The 21,207-nt window shown below is 39.0% G+C and overlaps 1 protein-coding gene across 1 annotated transcript in view; it reads left to right on the forward strand.

Annotated features, from left to right (window-relative positions):
- The window catches only part of LOC124550718, a 62,448-nt gene that overhangs the window by 35,705 nt on the left and 5,536 nt on the right, over positions 1–21,207 (forward strand). The window contains exon 3 of the mRNA XM_047125438.1: positions 3,870–4,074. Within this exon, the coding sequence (XP_046981394.1) occupies positions 3,870–4,074 (205 nt within the window). The remainder of the gene's footprint in view (positions 1–3,869; positions 4,075–21,207) is intronic.

Here is a 21,207-nt window from a genome sequence, read left to right on the forward strand (position 1 = left end):
TTAGGACAACAGCCGCAGGCATCATAGGAGGGAACAGTAGCACAATTGGGCCATTTTTCTTTAATTTCCCACAAAAATTCTTGTTTACCACCATTTTATACATAGAACAATTGGTGTTTGTCAGCGGGTGGGGCCATATAACTCATCGATGACATGCTTTGGTGCCTGAACTGTCCTTGCTCATGTGCTTGTAATGACCCCAGGATAACATTCATAATGCTAGCAAGTGTACGCGACTGTCAGTTTCTCACCAGCCATTTTATCGTAGGATAAAATGAATCATTCACAAGAACAGAATTATCTTCATTGTTATTGTCACAATGACTTGAAAACATTGCCACCATACACTTCTTTATGGGTCTAATTATGACACTATCAATGGATTCATCCTCAGAACTGTAAAAACATTCAGTCACAAAGTCATGTGGATATTCGTTCTCACTAAGAACATAAAGTCATTGTCAAAAACTCTGAAAGTATTTCAGAGTCGTTTTTTAAATGCAGGATGAACTTTAAGACGAAAATAGTAACCATTTTAAATAGGAGAAATGAAAATGCTAAATATTCAAAAAGTACATGTAAGCAATCAGTTTGATACATTGACAGCCTATGTAAACACCTAATAAGCAGAAGTAGTAAATATATACCAGAGCAAACAGCATCTACATTCATTATGTTGTAAACTTTATGTGACAGTAGTAATTCCAGTTTTGTAATTTTCGTATTGGGCTATTATGTATGAAATAATGTATCAATCAGTCGACAGATGAAACAGGTAATTAAGCTCTACATGGTGCAAAAAATGTCTTACTAAATTTTTTTATTTACTGTGGAGTACTGACCTGCATGCTGGTGTACCTGAAGACCATATTTCGAAGACAAATGTCTGTATACATTTTCAAGAAAACGTGATGGACTTTTTAGTAGCCACACATTGATATTCAGATATTTCATGCCTAACATTGATGTGTTCTACCCAGGCCTTTCTGAGTACAATATTTGCTCTGTGGTCCATCAGTGTGTAAAATATTTTATCCAATCCTCCACAAATGATGTGTCACTTATAGTACCAGTCCAAACAAGGTAAGCACATATGTTTCTGTGACTAGCAGTGTAGCCAGGAAGAAAGTGTCCTCACATGTTGCAACATGTAGGTGAACGTCCAACAACATGTTTTAGTTGTACTGGTCTCCAGTCGATAATGAACACTGTTTTTACTCCAACTCTGTATGCTGCCCTATCCTATGCTTGTCTCTACATATCTGCGCAACCACAGCAAATTACATAATTTTAACCTCGCTCTTGTATGTCCTAACAGCCAACTCCATATTTTAGGTACATTGTCGATGGCGAATGAAATAACTAATTGTGATATACTAAGCTGAACTGGATGAACAGAGTGTTATGGCACAATGTTCATCTATTGCACCACATTTGAGTTCATCTCTTCATATCTGAAGCTCTGATTTGTTTCCCTCGCTGCTTCCTCAGTGTGCAGATTGAGTAACATGGGGGATACACACCAGTCGCCAGTCTTGTCCCATTCCCTTCTAAACTGCTGCCTCCTTGTCGTGTTTTTGACTCTTAAAACTGCAGTCTTCTGTTTGTAGAGGTTGTATACTACCTTTTGCTTATAGTATTTTATCCTTGCTGGCCTCAGAATTTCAAAGGTTCTACTCCGGTCAACAGTGTCAAAATCTTTTTCCGTATCTACAAATGCTATAAATGTAAATTTTCCCTTTCTCACCCTGTCTTCTAAGATTAGTCTGAATGCGAATATCAATTTGTGTTTCAGAGAAATGTAGAAACACATGATGCAATACTACTCAGAGTTCAGATCCTACCAGTTTTCCTGCAAATAATACATGTTAGCATTTTGTGACCCTGACTTAATACTCCCAAACTATCAGATTTTTAACACCTGTCACCATCTGCCCTTTTTGGAACTGGTATTATGACACTCTTCATGAAGATGAGGGGTATTTCGCCTGTCAGATAGATGCTGCATACCAGATGGAATAATGTTGCCATGATTGGCTCTCCCATGGATCTGAATGATTGTAAGGGAATAGCGTCTACTTCAGGGGCCTTGTTTCAACTTAACGTCTTTAGTACTCACTCAAATTCTTCTCACAGTATTACACATCCCATCTCAGCTTCATGTACGTCATCTTCCCTGTCCCTAATATTGTCATTAGCTTTGTTTAATTGTGTCACCTACTATACATTCCTTCCAGCTTTCAGGCTTTCCTTGTATGCATATATTGTCATACGATCAGAGCTTTTGATATTCAGTCACCTGCTTCTCTTTCCTCAATGGCTTCTTTAATTTTCCTGTATGTTGCATCTGCCTTCCTGATGTTAATGCAGTCTCCTACAGCTTTGCATTTCTCCTCTAACCATTCTTGTTTTGTCCTTTTGCAATTTTTCTTCTACATTTTTATATGTGTGTATAAACCTTCTTGCCTGCTTCATTTTCTGCAGTTCTATATTTTCTCCTTTCATCAGCTAAATTCAGTATTTTGTTTGTTATTTAATGATTTTCATTTATTTATTCTCTCCTGCATTGAAGCTTATCGCATCTCATATCTGTGCAGAATCTGCAACACAGGACACGACAACAATAGAAATCAGTAGTTCGGTAGAGCTCCATAAATCTTTCCAAAACCGCAAGCGCTTTAAAATTTACGGAAGTTTCACTTCTTTAATTTCGTTTCAAGCTCTTTCAGTTTATGCATGCCCCACTTCCTTGATTTCATGCCTTTCTGTAATTTGTTAATTTTTAATATGCAGTTCATAAGCAATAAATTTTGGATTGTACATATGCTCCTGGAAATATTTTCCTGTAGAAAATCTGGTTCCAAGACTCAGTCATGTAATTATGTAATATGTTTGAAACTTTCTAGTGTCTATTTGTATCTCCCATGTATAAAACCTACTTCCATGATTCTTAAAGAAAATGTCTTTAATGATTAAATTCTGCTCTATGCAAAACTCCCCAGTCATTCTCTTCCCTCAGCCAATGTCTTCCTAATGTTTTTCTCTCTCTTCCTTTCCCTGTAATCCATTTCTGCACCCTGTTACTCCAGTCACCAGTACAATTAAATTTTGTGAAGAGCTGAATAATTTGCTTTGTATCATCATATTTTTATTAATCTTATTGTCTGTGTAGATAGTAGGTTTATGCAGTGGCATTACTGTTGTGGTTGTTAGCTAAGATAAGGCTGTCACTAAGCTATTCATAACTGCACACCAACATTTCTATTTTCTTGTTCATTATTAATCCTCCTCAGGCATTACTTATATTAAATTGTGTGTTGATTCCCCATTCTTTAACCCCCTATTTCTTTTCTGATATATTTATCCAAGAGGATGCCATACCCATTAATCCTTACACTGAAGCTTCTTGTCTTGGGTATGCATAAACAGCTTTAATTTCCATTTCATTACACCTGCTTACAGTACTAATATAGCATGGCCACACTGACTAACATTACAAGGTCCAACAGTCAGTCATCCAGACTGATCCCGCAGCAACCACTGAAAAGGCTGGTGTCCCTCTTCAACACTGTATATTAATCTGATATAACCACACATACCCCTCTGATGAGTCTTCACCTGTGATACAGCTGTCTGTATCATTGACACACAGAAGCAACCCCACTGAACTAAAAAGTATGTATTGGTTCAACCAAGCTTAAATATTGCATGAAGTTAAGACAGCAGGATCGTCATTTGTAACTTAGTGTACCAAATTTCTTGTACAGTGCATTCACAGGAATCTCATGAGAAATTTTACACTCCATTAGTAAATGTAACTGTAATGTTATGAAAAATCTTTCTGATAATTCTTTTTCACTTTTCTGCAGCACTGTCGCTGTTGGCGTGGAGTACAACAGTGGTACTGATGGCAGCAGTGGTCTGATTACTAAACACAGATCTGCCTTTGGGAACAAAAATGGTACCAAACATCTGGTGCACAGGTGCACCATCTGTAAAAAGGCATTTGGAAAGTTGGAGGACCTGAAGGAGCACACACATGAGGAGAGCCATGAATCTCTGCATTCCTGCAGCGTATGTGACAGAATATTCAGAAGGTCTGACCATTTTAAGAAACAATTAGATAAGCACACTGGTAAATGTCCCATTTGCTGTGACGTTTGCAACAAGACATTTACACAAAGGTTAGCAACCTAAACAGGCATTTGAAGGTCCACACTGATGTATGCCCTTACAGATTTGAAGTTTGCAAAAAGACATTGAAGCAAAAACTCCACCTGGTTTCACATTTGAGGATGCACTCTGGCAACTGACCCTACAGCTGTGGTGTTTGCAACAAGACATTCATGTTTAGGAGCTATGTGAAGGTACATTCATGCCTCCAGAGTGGCGAAAGACCATACAGCTGCAATATTTGCAACAAAACATACATAACAAGTAGCTGCCTGAAAAAGCATTCACAGCTGCACACTGGTGACCGCACATACAGCTGCGGTGTTTGCAAAAAGACAGTCACAACAAGTAGTTCTCTGAAGATACATTCACTTCTCCAAACTGGTAAAAATGCATACAGATGTATCATATGTAACAAGACATTCACAAAAAGTTCTTACTTGAAGCAGCATTCACAGCAACACACTGGTGAATGCCCATACAGCTGTTGTGTTTGCAGTGAAACATTCACACAAAGCTGGCACTTAAAGCACTGTTTGCAAACCCCACAGTTGTATGGGCATTCGCTAGTGTGCAGCTGGAATCAGACATTTGCACAAAGTACTATACTGAAATCACATTAGCATGTGCATAATGGTGAATGCCAGTAAAGCTGTGATGTGTGTCTAAAGGCATTAATGGAAAGCAGTGGCCTCAAGACAGAATGTCTACTTCACTTGGGAAACACCATGCAGTTGTAAATTTTGTCAACATAAATTCTTTAATAAGAGTAGTATGAAGAAGCACTTTCGTGAACTCATATGTGAACAATTACATGGCTGTGGATTGGGTCATAAAAGGTCCAATAGCAACAGCAAGCTGATGGATCACTTGTTTCCACAGATGCCACCTACCATACACTTGTGACATACGTCACTTGTAGCATTTATGAAAATAAATTCTCCTATAATACTGGTCTGAGGAATGGAATTTATGCAGACAAATGCACCTGTTGCTGTGACTTGTGCCACAAAAGGATGAACCTGTGTATCAGCCTTGAAATGGTTTCAAAACCTCTTGTTTCAGATGATTTATATGACTGTTATTGCTTTGATACTTCAAACCTGGGTGCAAAACTGATTAAACAGATTAGGTGTCTCACTTATGTCTGGATAATGTATTAACCACTACATCAGTGTAATCATGATTATTTTAAGACAGGGCAATTGGATGTGTCACAGGTATTCCTGAAGTGTTGAAGTAAAATGGTGGAATGATACTGAAGCCTAATATTTTCATGAAATTAAGTTGCTGTAATAAACATGCTTGTGAAACATAAATGACTACTTTTAAGTGGGTTCAGTCCAGGTGACCTAACTGTTTGGAATATCTGTGACTCTATAGGAGAGAGATTATGTTACACATATAATATGGAAGGAATAGTTTTCAAAATATTACTTTTGACAGTCTCTTCTGTATATAACTCAGTTCCTGTAGTTGCACCATCAGTGGTATAATGAGCCACAAAACTTGGAGAAAGCAATATTTAACTGCAACTGCATTGGTGTGTGAGGCATACATTTTGAGAGTAACTCAATCTGTGATGATGTTTTTCTGTTTTTCCCTCGGTCAGATACACCATAAACCTCTCTGGTTAGATATTCACTTACTTTCATATATTACCTTGGATTATATAACACTTGTGTTTAATGTAGCTACTAGCTTCAGCTTATAACAATGCGACTTGATATTGAGCATGTGCATCATGTTACTAAAGAGCCATTGTGTTAGGCAGCAGCAATATGAACTGTGGGAGAAAGTGTCCTTTCAAACAGATTTTCAGTCTCTTGCCTTAATTAAATCTGTGAAGGAATGTTGTGCTGTCAGTGCCAGATTAGATGTGACATTATTTTCTGTGGTTAGTTAAAGCAAATATATGTAACACAAGAATTAACTCTCCAAAAAATTGTAACATAGCATAAACAACAACAACAAGACAATTTCACTACAATTAGAGTACTGAATATGAAAGAACATTACAGCAAGAGTGGTCCATAATTTTGTGACAATTTTTGACTGGTGACATCTGTCAAAGTACATGAATTATAATCTAGCTGTTACCTTGACTACTTAAGTCACTATTGTAGTGGAGGTAGCTAGCATAAGTGACAGTTTGCTTCTGAAAGTCCTGAATTCATTGTCCACTAATAACAACCTTCTAAAAGGCAATTCCTATTCCTCTTGAGGGACCATACTCTCTACTAACATTGCTATTTTGTACAGTTCTTGCCATTCACAGTGACCTTTTGACAATTATGTGGTTTGTTATTTTCCTCAAATAAAATGGATTACTGTGGCTGATAGGCAAATGCACTATTGCACAAGACAAACAAAACACTTTATAGAACATGCTTTTATACTGTTTGGATTTCTGTGCTAATGACAGTTCTTTCTTCTTTGTTGGTAGATAGCATGACATTTTAAAAATTACACAAGACTCAGTATTACTTTAGCACTAAAACATTGTCCAGTACTCTGTGCCTGACCATACACACACATGTGTACTGTACATTTGCAGTTGTTAAAAGTTCCTCATCTCAATTACTATGTGTGACTGCAAGGGGAAGTTATACCAACTGAATCCCTCTGCAACTGCTTTGAATTTATCTTTGTGTAATTCTGTGTTAATTTGTAGGTGATCAGGCCACAATCTGATTCCAGACTGTGTATGTTGCACTGTGTTTCAGGTTAATTTCATACCATTGTGACATCTTTTTGTTGACATGAGATCTTTCCCTGAGTCTTTGGTGCCTTTCTTCAGTACTACATTCAAATTATTATACTCATATAAGTTTCCACTTGGAGACTGCAGTGACTACACCATTACTTCTGATGTGAGATTCTGCCAGAGTATTTACTAATCCTGTATATACACCATCACAGTGCAATGCCTCTCTGCTAATTAACAATTTGCCAGTATTCGCAGTTCAGCTTGTATGTGGATTTATTGACCCTGTGGCTGCTACGGACATGCTCACTGCATTCCGTGGGAAGTGCAGCTTTTTGTGGCCTTATACTGCTTCCAGCACTGGGAGACAGAGTACGGACAGCTACCTGTGAACTGGTTTTGCCATATGGCCCACCTCCCCTGTACACCTCCCCAATACACAATAAGTACAGTTACTCTAACAAATTAAGTTGTTCTCTTTAACCCTCCTCTAGAAATGAATCACTGCATAGACAAACAAGTGTGTTGTTATAGTTTCATGCCTAAGAAGTACAACTATCCTGGAAATTTTAGTAGGGTGTTAGAAGGCCATGAGCAAATAAAAGTGTCACTTTCAATTCATCTCAGTAACTTAGTATTGTTTCATAGCTACTCTTCCATAAACCTGCTATCCAACATCTGTTCATGATTGGAATAACTGGAGGAAAGGATGAATCTACAAGTGATATCACTGTAAAACATCAGCAGTCATAATACTACTGCTAAATGTTTATTGAGTCCATTCATTAACTGTCAGCAAAGTGTTTGAGAAGATGTGGGCCACTGGTGAAATAATTATTATCCAATTTTAACTGAGCTGTTTGACGAAAATTTTGATTCTTTCACATCTTACACCATGATATCTTCACTTGATAAAGAACCAAATTGCTATTGGTTATTTGTTTTTACTGTGCTGCATACAGTTCAATAAAACATTGAAGGATTGTTTTACTTTTTCCAGAGGTGAAAACACATTGTGTAAGACATTTATTGCAGCATATGAAATATAGGTAACATTTCCAAATAGTACTTAGAGCTGATACCACACTGATATGTATCACTGATCTGAAGATATTGGTTGTTATACCTATGGGAGAGTTACATGAATTGTCAATAACAGGCTTGAGTGGACATGTCGACCATTATGGAATACATTAACATCCGATTTTAAGCAAACTGTCTGGTGAAACGTTTTATTCTTTAATTTCTTACAGTATGATATCTTCACCTAAGAAATAACTGATTTTCCTTTCATTATTCGTTGTAGTTACTGTGCCGTATTCAGTGGAGTAAAGCATTGTGCAATATTTTAACATTTTTGCAATGGTAAAAATACATTGTGTAGACTGAGTACGGTTCATTTTATGTCATTGATAGCAGCATGTGAAATGTACCTAACATCCTGAAATTGTATTTAGAGCTGAAAGCTGAGCGATATGTATGCCACCGTTCTCAAGATACTGATTTTTGCATCCACAAGAGGGTTGTGAGTATTGTGTCCAGTGTTCTGGCCATGCCCGATGTGAATGATGTGGTCGTAACACACAACATATTTCATAAATAGTTCAAGATATTGAAATGCGGTTTTTTGCAAATGATACCACGCAAAGACGTGTGTATGTTGCAGTATGATTAATACTTGAGTCTTTTCCCTATTCTGCCAATGCTATTTCACTCTTTGAATAGGTACACTTTTCAAAAGAACTATATGTGCTAAAGCAGTGAAATTTTTACTTAATGTACATGACATATATTCCTGCATTCACAAGTAAAATGAACAAAATACCTCTTATGGATTTGAAGAAATTTTTTCATTCTTTCACTAATAAAATTTCACTTTTTTGATACATTAATTGTTATAAAACAGTTTCTGTTCAGTTAGTGGTTCTCAATTTACTTGTAATAACTTATTACCATCCTGAGTACAGATTGACCAAATTTCATATTTCTAATTCAATTAGTTTAGAAAATAATGGTACCTGAAAGTAAAAAAAAAATTTTGGTTTTTAGAAAAGTCATTTTAAAGTTTAGTATAGCAATTGTAAACTAGTTATTGATGAGGATTACTTACCACTAATATTTTTCTGCACCATACTGAACATCATCTGAATCATACTGACTTTATTCTCCTGGTGCCTCTTCTTTTCTGTATAGCTTCTTTTGTCCATTTTAAATTAGCAATTTCTGCTTTGTGGATCCTCTCTTTATCTATTTGCACGAAGGATTTTGCAGTATTTCCACTAGATTTTATGCCCAATATTTCCAAAACATCCAGTTTTCTTATTACACCATCACTGAAGCATAAAATAGCGTCATAAACACCAAATTTGAGGGTTGTAATCTGAACAAATACAGTTTTCGGCAAGTGGGTCCAAATGATAGATTTCACACATTCATATAAATTTTGCATATTCCTATGAAGACATTTATTCAACAAAGTATCATTACTAATAGCTTTAATTTCATTCACTACTGCTGCAGGAAAAAAATGTTGGTGCAAGTACATAGGATGTGCAACATATGACCACAAAGTGTCAATATCATTTGGGCAGAGATAGTACTGAGGATTTTCATTTGCGGAAAGCTTATGGAAAAAGGTAGTCCATACAGTTTTTTTCAGATTTTCTAAATTCCCAACATTTCTTCTTATCGCCAAGTGACCATAATTCTGTAATCTACCTATTTCAACATTTGTTGGGCGGCCTTTGTCACACATCTTATTAGCATCTTCCAGTACTGTTTTTGATTTTCTCTTAATAATATTCTCAACCTGGACCCCATTCTCTTCTGGACATGCCAAATGTATTCTAATTTATAAATTAAGACATTAGGACCATAGGATTGTTCTGCACATATCCAGTCATAAGCCTCACTGTCACCATCCCCTAAATATTGTGTGTACCTGACACCTCTGTTTGCCACTGAATGATTAAAAATTCTGAGAATTCCTGCTACTTCCATTCCACCACATGGCCTAGTATAATCCATGTGACAGTTACATTCATCCTCTTTCTCACTTTCACTGTCACAAGTTTTATAGTACTAACGAACAATCTCTATATCAGTTACCTTGCCTGTGTATCAAATGATGTAGCTGTCATAGCACCATTTAGTGAAGTGTGGCCACATTTCTGTCAACTGCCATCAAAACATGCACAAACATCCCCACTTGCACTGTCATCACTTTCTTTGAGTGATTCTTCAGCTGCTTCGTTCATTGAGTTGCTACAAACTTCAGCAACAGCAGTTCCAATAATTTTATTGAACATCATAAATTTTACAGGTGGATTTGGAATGTCAAGTAATGCACATAAAAGTTTGCCTGCCTCCATCCCTTTACCAATAAATCTGAGACCACAAACTAGCCTTACGTTATTCTTGTACAAATTCTTATTTGCCATTTCTGATGTTGTTGTTGTAGCTACTGCACCACATTTGGTACAATTCAACATCAGGTTTGGCACAATCCCTGTGTGAAGGCACTGATTCTTTCCCAAGGATAACTCATCACTGCATAGTCTGCACACAGTATTTTTTGAAATGAAATTGCAGAGCATGCTAAGATTCACCACAGTATTTTCAAAAGCGTGTTCATCTCCACAAGCTGACTAGGAGGAAACTCCATCAAGACACTGCACTTTATTTTTGAGGTTGTGATTATCTTCTTGGTTCCTTTGACCCACTACCACTAACCTCATTTAGCTTTATGTATTTATTTCCTCTGAATTTTAATTTAGGCGAGAATTTCCTTATTCGTGGCATTTTTATGAAAACGTACGAAACCAGAGAAAATATAAATCAGCCCCTACTTCACTCGCAATAAACTTTACAAAGTACAACCAATAGCACTCAGAAACATATGCCTTTATTTGTATAAACGTCACGAGAGGTACTATGGCTGCGCTGCTTTCAGAGACACCCTTTGACATCCCCAAAGGCATCAATAAATGTCTCTGTTGTCAAGGTATCATTCTGACTGCAGCAGCCATTCTAGCAGACGAGTAAACAAAACATCACTGTTATGTACATCACGTCAAAAGATTATCCTCTGTAGTTCAAATGGTGGAATTCACACACACCATCAATGGAGCGTTGTCGACACGTCACATCATGTGAGCATCATGTCAAGGTTTCCCAGGAAGAAATTTCGACAGGTAATAGTTCACACTGTGTATTTAATGTGACAGATGCTCACCAAGTAGGCTACACTAATACGAATGTATTCCCCACTGATTGCTATCACGAAAAAGTCTTAATATGTTCTGGACGACAGTACTAAATTAAGAGTATTTTGTTTTAAATCCTGAAGGAATACATCACAAAATAAATGATATGTATTTCTTTCAGTGAGCTTTACTCAGGATTTTTCCAGTGGAATAGTGAAAAGAAAAACCAGGAGTAAAGCCGATGCAGCCTGCAGAAGTTGAAAACAAGCTTTGTAATAAATTAATGACAAACAGCAGGTAACAAATGTATGCAAACCTAGCCCATCTAGACATACCATAGGCAAACCATTAGCTTCTGTCGAGGTGATACTAGATGCATAAATCTTGAATTTCTCTTCGTAATTTTCATATGTATCTTGCTTAACAGGTGAAAAAACTGTTTTTCAGACATTCTGAAGTATTTATACAACAATGACACCTCCTCTTCCAGCTCCTTGTAAAGAGTGTGGAACTCTCCTTCACAGTCTCAAGTTTTTAATATTTTTCTAACCCAGGCTCTTTTTGCTCTCCGTTCTTCATCATCAAGTGCAACAGCAGTCATCGCTAACTGCTTTACACTAAATTTTGGCATTTTGATGATGATCTACCATGAACCGTGAAATAGCACCTCTTTTTGAGTACTTTATTAACCAGCTGTAACGACACAGCATTCTTTTGACGTTGACGTGCCATATCGTGTGAGTGCTCAGGAATTCCTCAGTCATCAATGTTAAAAAATGTGATGGTTACATGGCAGTGGCATTCTGACAAGTGTGAATCCGCCTTTAAAGCAAAAACTATTTGTATGTTCGGCTGGTCCACTCACTACAAATTTGGAAAGTATTACTGTCATTCCTTTCTTTGAAAGTGACAACCTGCGCACTTTATACTCGTTATTTACATAGTGGTATTAGTACGGAAAGTACTCAAGAAGCTGCCCCAACGCAACGTTAGTGAGCTGATTGTGTGAAGTATGTTCTAATTTGTGCATAAATTTCAATTATAGCTGCATCATCATTCTTTGGAAGTGAGGACCTGTTCACCTACATATTTGTTATTTACTTAGCAGTATGCATTACAAAAATTACTTAAGGAGAAGCTCTCCTACAGCTAAATAAATGTGCTGGGTGTGTAAAGTATGTCCTCATTTGTGTGAAAAATTACAGTTCATTGCCAGGAAAGCAAACTTTTCCCTGTCATCTTGAAAGTAACTGAAACACCAGCAGGAATATGGCTGCACAAGTACCAGAATATGTTTCGCCTTCATATGTGTTCAATTTGAAGATGTTCTTGTTTGGAAAATAAGTTTCCTAAAATAACTAGCTTGTAAATTTTTTATTATTCTGTATAGGTGGCTAACAGTGACAGTAAGCCACATTTTAATCCTCTCTCATGTGTCAGTCTTTTTTATGTTTTCACCAGATTATAGACATGTTTTGAATATTCACTTGCATTTCCATGTATCAAGCTTAGTTTCTAAATTATTGACAATGATAACTCCGAGAAGCTCTCAGAATTGTGAAGTTGAATAATAATTTTTTTGCATTTGGGAGGACTCAACCAAAATTCCTTCATCATGAAATCAACCTCCTCATTCACTACTCACCCACCACACCAGAGACAGAGAGCATTACTGAGCTTTGCTGTCAGTCCTATGTCCCCTGAAATCCTTAAACGTCAATAATATGTTATGTAATGTTTAATGTCAATAAATTGTACCTTTCTGAGAGATTCTCAATGTACAAAAGTTTTGGAATGTCATTTATTTCTAGGGTATAAGTTATAATACAAAACACACCAAATACGAGCTTCACAAAATCCAATATGGCCTTACACAGGTGCTTCAACCAAAGTATATCTTTGAAATGGGCACAGTCTCAGTACCTCTTGTAACATATATGCAAATAAAAGTATGTTCAAAAACAATAACAAACACAATTGGAATGATGAATATTGATAGTAGATATAGCGTAAGAAACCTTGACACAATAAAACATTAGAAGCAGGAAATAATGTACAAGGAATAAAAGAAACCTGTGCATTATCTCTGCATGGTGAAAAAAGACAGCAAGGCATTTAAATGCCAGATCACACAGATCTACATCTGCATGATTACTCCTCAGTTCACAATCAAGTGCCTGGCAGATGGTTTGTCGAACCACAGTTACTGTTTCTCTACCATTCCACTCCCGAACAGCGTGTGGGAGAAAGTAACACTTAAATCTTTCCATGTGAGCTCCGATTTCTGTCATTTTATTATGATGGCCATTCCTCGCTATGTAGGTGGGTGCCAACAAAATATTTTCACACTCTTATGACAATGTTTGTGATTGAAATTTCTAAGGTGGTCCTGCCACAGTGAAAAACACGTTTGGTCTGATGATTGCCACCCCAATTTGCAGGGGACTGATGACCATAGATGTTAAGTCCCATAGTGCTCGGAGCCAGCCCAATTTGCGTGGCATATCTGTGTCACCCTCTCCCTATATTGCGATACTACAAAATGAGGTGCCCTGTGCAATCGTCTGATGTGGATCCCTCAACACAGTACAGTACTCCAGAAGATGGGTGACAAGCACAGTGTAAGCATTCTCTTTAGTGGACATGTTGTATTTTCTGAGTCTTCTGGCAATAAATTGCAGTGTTTTCTTTCATTTTCCATAACATTATCTATGTGGCCATTCCAGTTTCAGTTATTCTTAACTGTAATCCCAAAGTATTTAGTTGAATTTAAAGCATTTAGATTTGTGTGTTTTATCCTGTAACCAAAATTTATCAAATTCCTTTTAGTACACATGTGGATTACAGTACTTCAGATTTTTTAATTAGATACAGGGTGATTTTTGCTACCGCGTACAAGCTCTAGGAATTGAGTAATGAGAGGATACAGAATAAGAAACATCTAATGAACTTATGTCCATAAATGCATGGTTTCGATCTAGACATCATTTATCCAATCATACATTGTTACAGAGATTGTGGTCTAATACACGCAGTACCATACTGCAACAGTTAAAGTATGCATGGTTTCCTCCTAGAGGGTGGCATAGTTACAGTATGTGTTGAAAATGATTTCCATGTGCCTCGCACATGCGGGTATGCACTGTACTGTGATTTGTCTCACACATTCACATCAGCCAGGCATCCAAACAGCATCAAAGGCAGCATGAATACACTGCTCCATTGTTTCCATGTCTGGAATGGGCTTTGCACACACAATACTTTTGAGATCGCCCCCCAACCAGAAATCGCACAGATTGAGATCTGGTGAACGCGCAAGCCATGCAACTGGACCCTCTTGTGTGATCCATTGATCTGGGAAGACATGATTGACATGCGTCTAGACATTAATGATGAAATGGGCTGGAGCACCAACATGTAGCAGCCACATGACCCTTCAAATCGTCAGTGGCACTTGTTCCAACAGCGGGCGTAAAGTCATCTGCAAGAAACACCAATAGTTCTGGCCTGTTAGGTGATGTGGAAGGAAGATTGGTCCCAAAATATTGTCACTAATTATCCCAGCCCATATACTCAAACTGCACCAACACTGTTGATTTTATGTCATAAAACCATGGGGTCTCTGCATACTATCCCACAGAAAACTGTTATGGAAGTTGAAGATACTACTCTGCATAAAGGGGGCCTCATCTGTGAATATGGTGGATGACACAAATACCAGAATTGTGGTTGCCTGGTGAAGAAACCAGTAACAAAACTGCCACTGATGTGGAAAGCCTGTCACTAGTAAGCCCTGCAAATGCTGTGAGTGATGAGGGTAGTAACAGTTGTCATGGAGAATGTTCCACACGGTCGTGTGGCGTACTGGCGGGCCATCTGCCTGGTATTGATGGAGGAAAATGTGATTAACACTGTGGAAGGCAACTGCTCCAAGTCTGACATCTGAACATTTCAGGTACGTCCTTCATGATTTCTTGCTTCCTGAAAATGACCTTGTGTCAGACAAACAGTGAAACACTGTTGCAGACAGTGAATGCTGTGGTTATTATTGGCGGAGATACATTTCCTGATACTACATTGCTGCCCGTCGCCCCTTGTCATTTGCCTTTCCATAAGTAAACATCATGTCTGCAAGCTATCAATTCAAATATGGAACCGTTGTGTACAACGCTGTATCACACCCACTACAAGGTGAGTCAGCAAGAAAAGTGAATCAGGCAGAACATCACCAATTACTGCGGCTTGAGAGGGTGCTGGGGCTTGATGTATGAGGAACAGTAGCACCTTCTAGGAGGAAACCATGCATACTGTAACTGTCGCTGCATGGTACAGTGTGTATTAGACTGCAGTCTCTGGAACAATGTATGATTGAACAAATGGTCTCTACCATGGAAAACATGCGTATCTGGACATAAGTTCATTAGACCTTTTTTATTCCAAATCCTCTCATGAATCAGTCTCTGGAGCTAGTACACAGTGGAAAAAAAAGAAAAAAACCCTCCATATAGTCAGTTGCCACATTTTGCACCAAATAGATATCTTGTCTAAATTGTTCTGCAATTGGTTTTGATCATCTGATGACTTTATGAGATAGATTGTTTGCAGATGAAGCTGTCATTTACCAAGTGAGCCATTCAGATTGTTTCCTAAATCTTGATGGAGATCAAGCACTACCGAGGACCCATAACAATTTCTTGGGGAATGCCTGTCACACAACTGAACGATTCTCCATAGGCGCACAATTAGATGAGAAGTCTCTTGTGAGGAATGGTGTCAGAAGCCTTCTGGAAACATAAAAATATAAAATCAATTCGACAACCTGTCAGTATGATTCATTCCTCATGAGAATAAAGAGCTAGTTGTGTTTCATGACAATGATATTCTCTGAATATGTATTGGCTCTTTGTCAATAAAATGTTTTCTTCGAAGTAACTTGTAATGTTCAGACTCAGTATATGTTCCAAAAACCTACTACAAATCGACATTAGTGATGTGGGTCTGAATTTCAGTGGATTACTCCTATTTACTTTCATGGATATTGGTGTGACTTGCACAACTTTCCAGTCTTCAGGTACAGATCGTTCTATGAGTGAATGTTTGTACATGATTCCTAACTATGGAGCTACTGTATCAGCATACTCTAAAAGAAGTCTGAATAGTATACAGTCTCGACCAGAGGGCTTGCCTTTATTAAGCGATTTAAGCTGCTTCGTTATACCAAGGATATCTACTTCTAAGTCACTCATTTGGCAGTTGCTGTAGATTTGGATTCTGGAAAATTTACTGCATTTTATTTGGTGAAGGAATTTCAGAGAACTATATGTAGTAACTCTGTGTGATAATGGTGATGTCATGGATGACAGTGCCACTAAAGCAGTGTCTTTCTTCTGGTGTGTTTGGCAGAAAATCCAAAGAAATTTTGGTCATATACAGATTTTAAGACAGAATTTCGTAATGGAAAATATTAACAGCTTCTTGCTTTGAATTTTGTGCTAAATTTCGAGCTTCTCTAAAACTTTGCCAATCTTGGGGGTTTTTGCATTCTTTGAAATTTGGCATAATATTTTCCTGTTTTCATTGCTTCTGTGATGGAGGAGAAAAGTTACCCTGTTTAAAAACTGAATTTGAATGCTAGGGGTTGAGCGATGAGAGGATACAGATCAAAAAAGGTTTAATGAACTTACGTCTGGAAATGCATGGTTTCCATGCTAGAGACCATTTATTCAATCATACTTTGTTACAGAGACTGCGGCCTAATAAGCGCTGTACCATGCAGCAATAGTTGCAGTTTCATGGTTTCCTCCTAGCAGGTGGTACTTTTCTTCATACATCATGCCCTAGCGCCCTCTCCAGCCATAGTAATTGGTAATGTAGTGTCAGATTCATCTCTTGCTGACTGTTGTAAGCAAAAGCAACTGCGGGAATGCCTTGGGCTGCGGATCGGAGCCGCCAGGCGGGGAAGCCACCGGCGGTGTAGCATGCACCACCGGGTAAACACAAGGACGAGTCGGACGGCAGACCAACGACAACCGGCCATGACCGACTATTACCGACACAACAAGGAAGAGATAAACAACGGAGGCTTGTAGAAACCACAACACAAAACACCAACAGTAAATCCACTCGGAACCAGAGCCAGGCAAATGTCAACAACAAGCAAAGACCAGAACGCAGTACCGCCGAGATAGAAACGCAATCCAGAGTGAATACCAGACTGACTGCACTAGGGCAGAGCGGGTCCCTATATACAAAACCGGAGGGAGCGGCTATTGGCCGCTGTCTGCACGTGGCGTAGCGGTGGTGCCCTCGCTGCGTGGAATAGCCGCCACGGACGTGGAGCCCTCTATGGTCTGACCACGTCCATTTGCTCTGGCACATGCTCGACTTCTGTGGCGGGAGGTACTAGACTGACTAACTTTGTGATGGATGTGATACAGCCTTGTACAAAATGGTTCTGTATTCATATCAAGAGCATGCTGACAAGGTGTTTACTTACACAAAGGCAAATGGAAACGGGCAGCAGGCAGCGATGTTGTATCAGGAGGCCTATCTCCGCCACCAACAACCACAGCATTGAATGTTTGCAACAGTGTTTTGCCAAAATGTATGGGCTGGGGTTAATTGGCGACCGTATTTTGGGACCAGTTTCCTGCCACATCGCCTAACAGACCAGAACTATCAGTGTTTCTTGTGGGTGACTTTGCCTCCCCTGCTGGAAGAAGTGACATTGATGATTGGAAGGATTATATGGTTGCTGCATGATGGTGCACAAGCCCACTTCACCAATGATGTTTGTATGCATCCCAATCGTGTCTTCCCTGATCGATGGATCAGATGAGGGGTCCAGTTGCAGGGCCTGCTCATTCACTGGATCTCAACCTGTGCGATCTCTGGTTATGAGATGCTGGAGCAGCATATTCATGTTGCTCTTCACTGTTCAGATGTTACTGTGGCTGCATGGTACAGCGTGTATTAGACTACAGTCTTTATAGCAATGTGTGATTGAATAAATGGTCTCTAGCATGGAAACCAAGCATTTCTAGACATAAATTCATCAGACCTTTTTTGTTCTGTAATCTCTCATTGATCATTGCCTAGAGTTTGTGCACAGTGGAAAAAGTGTGTGTGTGTGTGTGTGTGTGTGTGTGTGTGTGTGTGTGTGTGTGTGTGTACACGTCTGGAAATGCATTCATGAGATCATTGACAGCATCAATGTTCCGACACTTCAGTGGGATCATGCAGAATAGCACTGTTTGCCTGCACCCCATCATCACCAATCATGGGAGGCATATCGAAAATGTCATAACATAAATTTGAATATCTGTAGTGAAAATTTACATGTTGAACAAAGTGTGTGCATGGCACAGTTTATAACTAATTTATGATTTTTTGTGTAGTTCAGTAATGGCCCTGGGCCTTAATCTATGGAAAAAGATGCAAGTCTTCAAAAACAATTTATCATACTGTCTCCTGGCTGATTCCCACCTGTTGCATAGCTTGTCTGATCAATTTCCTGGGGCTGGTTTGAAACACAACACGTGTCTTCTCTATGTTTTCAGCTGTTGTCACTGCATTCCCACCGCTGTCATCATGAACACTACCCGTTCTGTCAACCTTGTGAATCAAATTCTTGATTGTTAGCACACTTGGACTGGTTGTCTTCAGCTTGAACTCAGTTGCAAACTTCCTTTGAGCTGCAGTTGGACTGTTATTGCTCACGTAGTAGGCCTTCAGGAGGACTGAATGCTTAGGCACACTGTAGCATGACATTTTCATGTGCAAATGGCTGGCAGCAACAAGTTGCGTGCACATGCTCATACTAATTCCCATCACGCCCTGCGGCCAACCATGCAGTTCGGACGACCTAATGCAAACCATTCAGAAGTTATGACGATTTTATTTTATATAGTTCAATAACTATCATCCAGTATAAATGTTGCTGTCGATAATATTTCTTTGAATTGAAACCGCATCTGATATACGCTTGCATAGTCAAACTGGAAGGATTGGAGACTGTGTCTTAGAAAAGCAGCTTTAGGCAAATTTTTAACTGCCTTATTCTTTTTTTTTTTTAAGTAGACTATTTTGTGTTTGCTTTTGGTGGGTTTTGATGTTACAGTATTTTGTCCAGCTACAACAACCCTCTGATAACTAATCACTGTATCCATCATGATGCTCCCTGTTTGCACAGAAGTATTTGTTACAAAGAGATAAGTATGTTTTTGCAACCATTTACACCTTGAGTGGACCTTTGAACTAATTGTTCAAAATAATTTTTTGAGACTGCATTCAAAACGATTCCTGAAGACCTTTTATGCCTACCACCGCCTTTAAACAAGTATTTTCACTAACATATCGAAGGTAGATTGAAATCTATGAATGGGGTACCTATTTGAAATGAGACTCTAGTATTCTTTGAACTGTGCAGCAACTGTATGATATGAGTTCAGGGACCAGTAAAAAGAACCAATTATTAGTGTATTTGGGTTGTCAGATATAATGTCTACCCACCTTAACTCATAGACATTATCTACTTCAGTTTCACTACATGGTAAACTACTTCTGACAGTAATAAACATTCCACTACCAATTGTATTTAATCTGCCCTTTCTGAACATGGTTAGGTCCTTTGTAAAAATTTCAGCTGAATTTATTTCTCTCTTTAGCCAGCCTTCTATAACTGTAATGCTTTGAACTTCAGTGCTCTCTATTAGTGAACAGAGCCCTGGTTCTTTTCCAACACGGCTACAACAATTTACAAGTACAATACCAATTCTTGCATAGCCTACCTTTCTGTTTTTGTCCTGCACCCTTTTAGACTGACACTCTAACCTGAAATATCTCCCACTCCCTTCGACACTGCCCCAATTATCCTGTGTGCAGTTGACCGCTGACCTATTAAGCAGAACCTGGAAAGCCCCCACCCTCTGGCACAAGTCAAGGAATCCGCAGCCTACAGAGTCACAGAACTGTCAGAGCATCTGATTCTGACCTTCCTCTTGGCTCTGTACCAAGGGACCACAGTTGGTTTTGTCAATGATACTATAGATGCCAAGTTCTTCCTTCCATCTCACAAGCCCAACTGGGGCTAGGCGGCTGAAACCGGAGAAAATCTCTTTCGGTCCAAAATGACATGCATTGTTAGTTCTGACATGAGCCACCACCTTCAGCTGGCTGCACCCTGTGCTCTTCAGAACCTCCAGAAGCAGCCTTTCCACATCTGGAAAGGCTTCCCCTCCTGGGCAGCCATATCTGTGAGGGACCCCATTTCAACCTAATGTTAGAGCTCCAAACTGGTAGTAATTCCACCCTTTGTGAATCCCCATACCTTGTGGGCTGAGAGGCTTCCTCTAGAACAGATCGAGTGACTGCATCTGGCCCAAGAACTATGTCAGCCAGAGATAGCACCCAAAACCTGTTCATCAGATGATCTAGGGAGGTCCTCCTGGAAAGTCTTTCACTGCTTGCCACACTTCACTGTGAGCAGTACACAGAATGGCTACAGTACTGAACCAGTTAGGAGACACGTGGGATGCCCTGGACGCCCCATTGATCCCCATGTTCATCTTGTGGTGCAAGTTATCAGCATGTTATGTTTTTCTTGTATTATGTAGCAATGTGTGTAACAGTATGGTGTTATCCACAGCTTATGGTATAGTGGCTAGCAGTGCTGCCTCTGGATCACAGGGTCCCGGGTTAAGTTCCCAGCTGGGTTGGGAATTTTCTCTGTGTTGTCATCATCATCATCATCCATGATAGTGACTAGATTGGATGTGAATAATTTGGACTGTGTAAAAATTGGGACTGTTTACGGGTGCTGATGACAGCGCAGTTGAGTGCCCCACATACCAAATATCAACATTGTCTCCAGTATGGTGCTGTGCCAGGGGATACTTCATGGCAGGCAGTTATAGCTTAGTGTGCATTGGTTTCTTGTAGACACTGTGGCTGAGCATCCATTGCATCTGTGATGGTTAGGAACTTTGACAACGGGCAAGGCATTGTCTTTTTCAAGTTCCATGATGAACTGGATGTTATTGCTAATGATATTGAGATGTTTCAGGAACTCGTAAAGTTTTTCATGTCTGTGGGGCCAGATTCAAATGTGTTGCCAAATTTAGG

Source organism: Schistocerca americana, chromosome 9, assembly GCF_021461395.2.
Source record: "Schistocerca americana isolate TAMUIC-IGC-003095 chromosome 9, iqSchAmer2.1, whole genome shotgun sequence".
Lineage (NCBI taxonomy): Eukaryota > Metazoa > Arthropoda > Insecta > Orthoptera > Acrididae > Schistocerca > Schistocerca americana.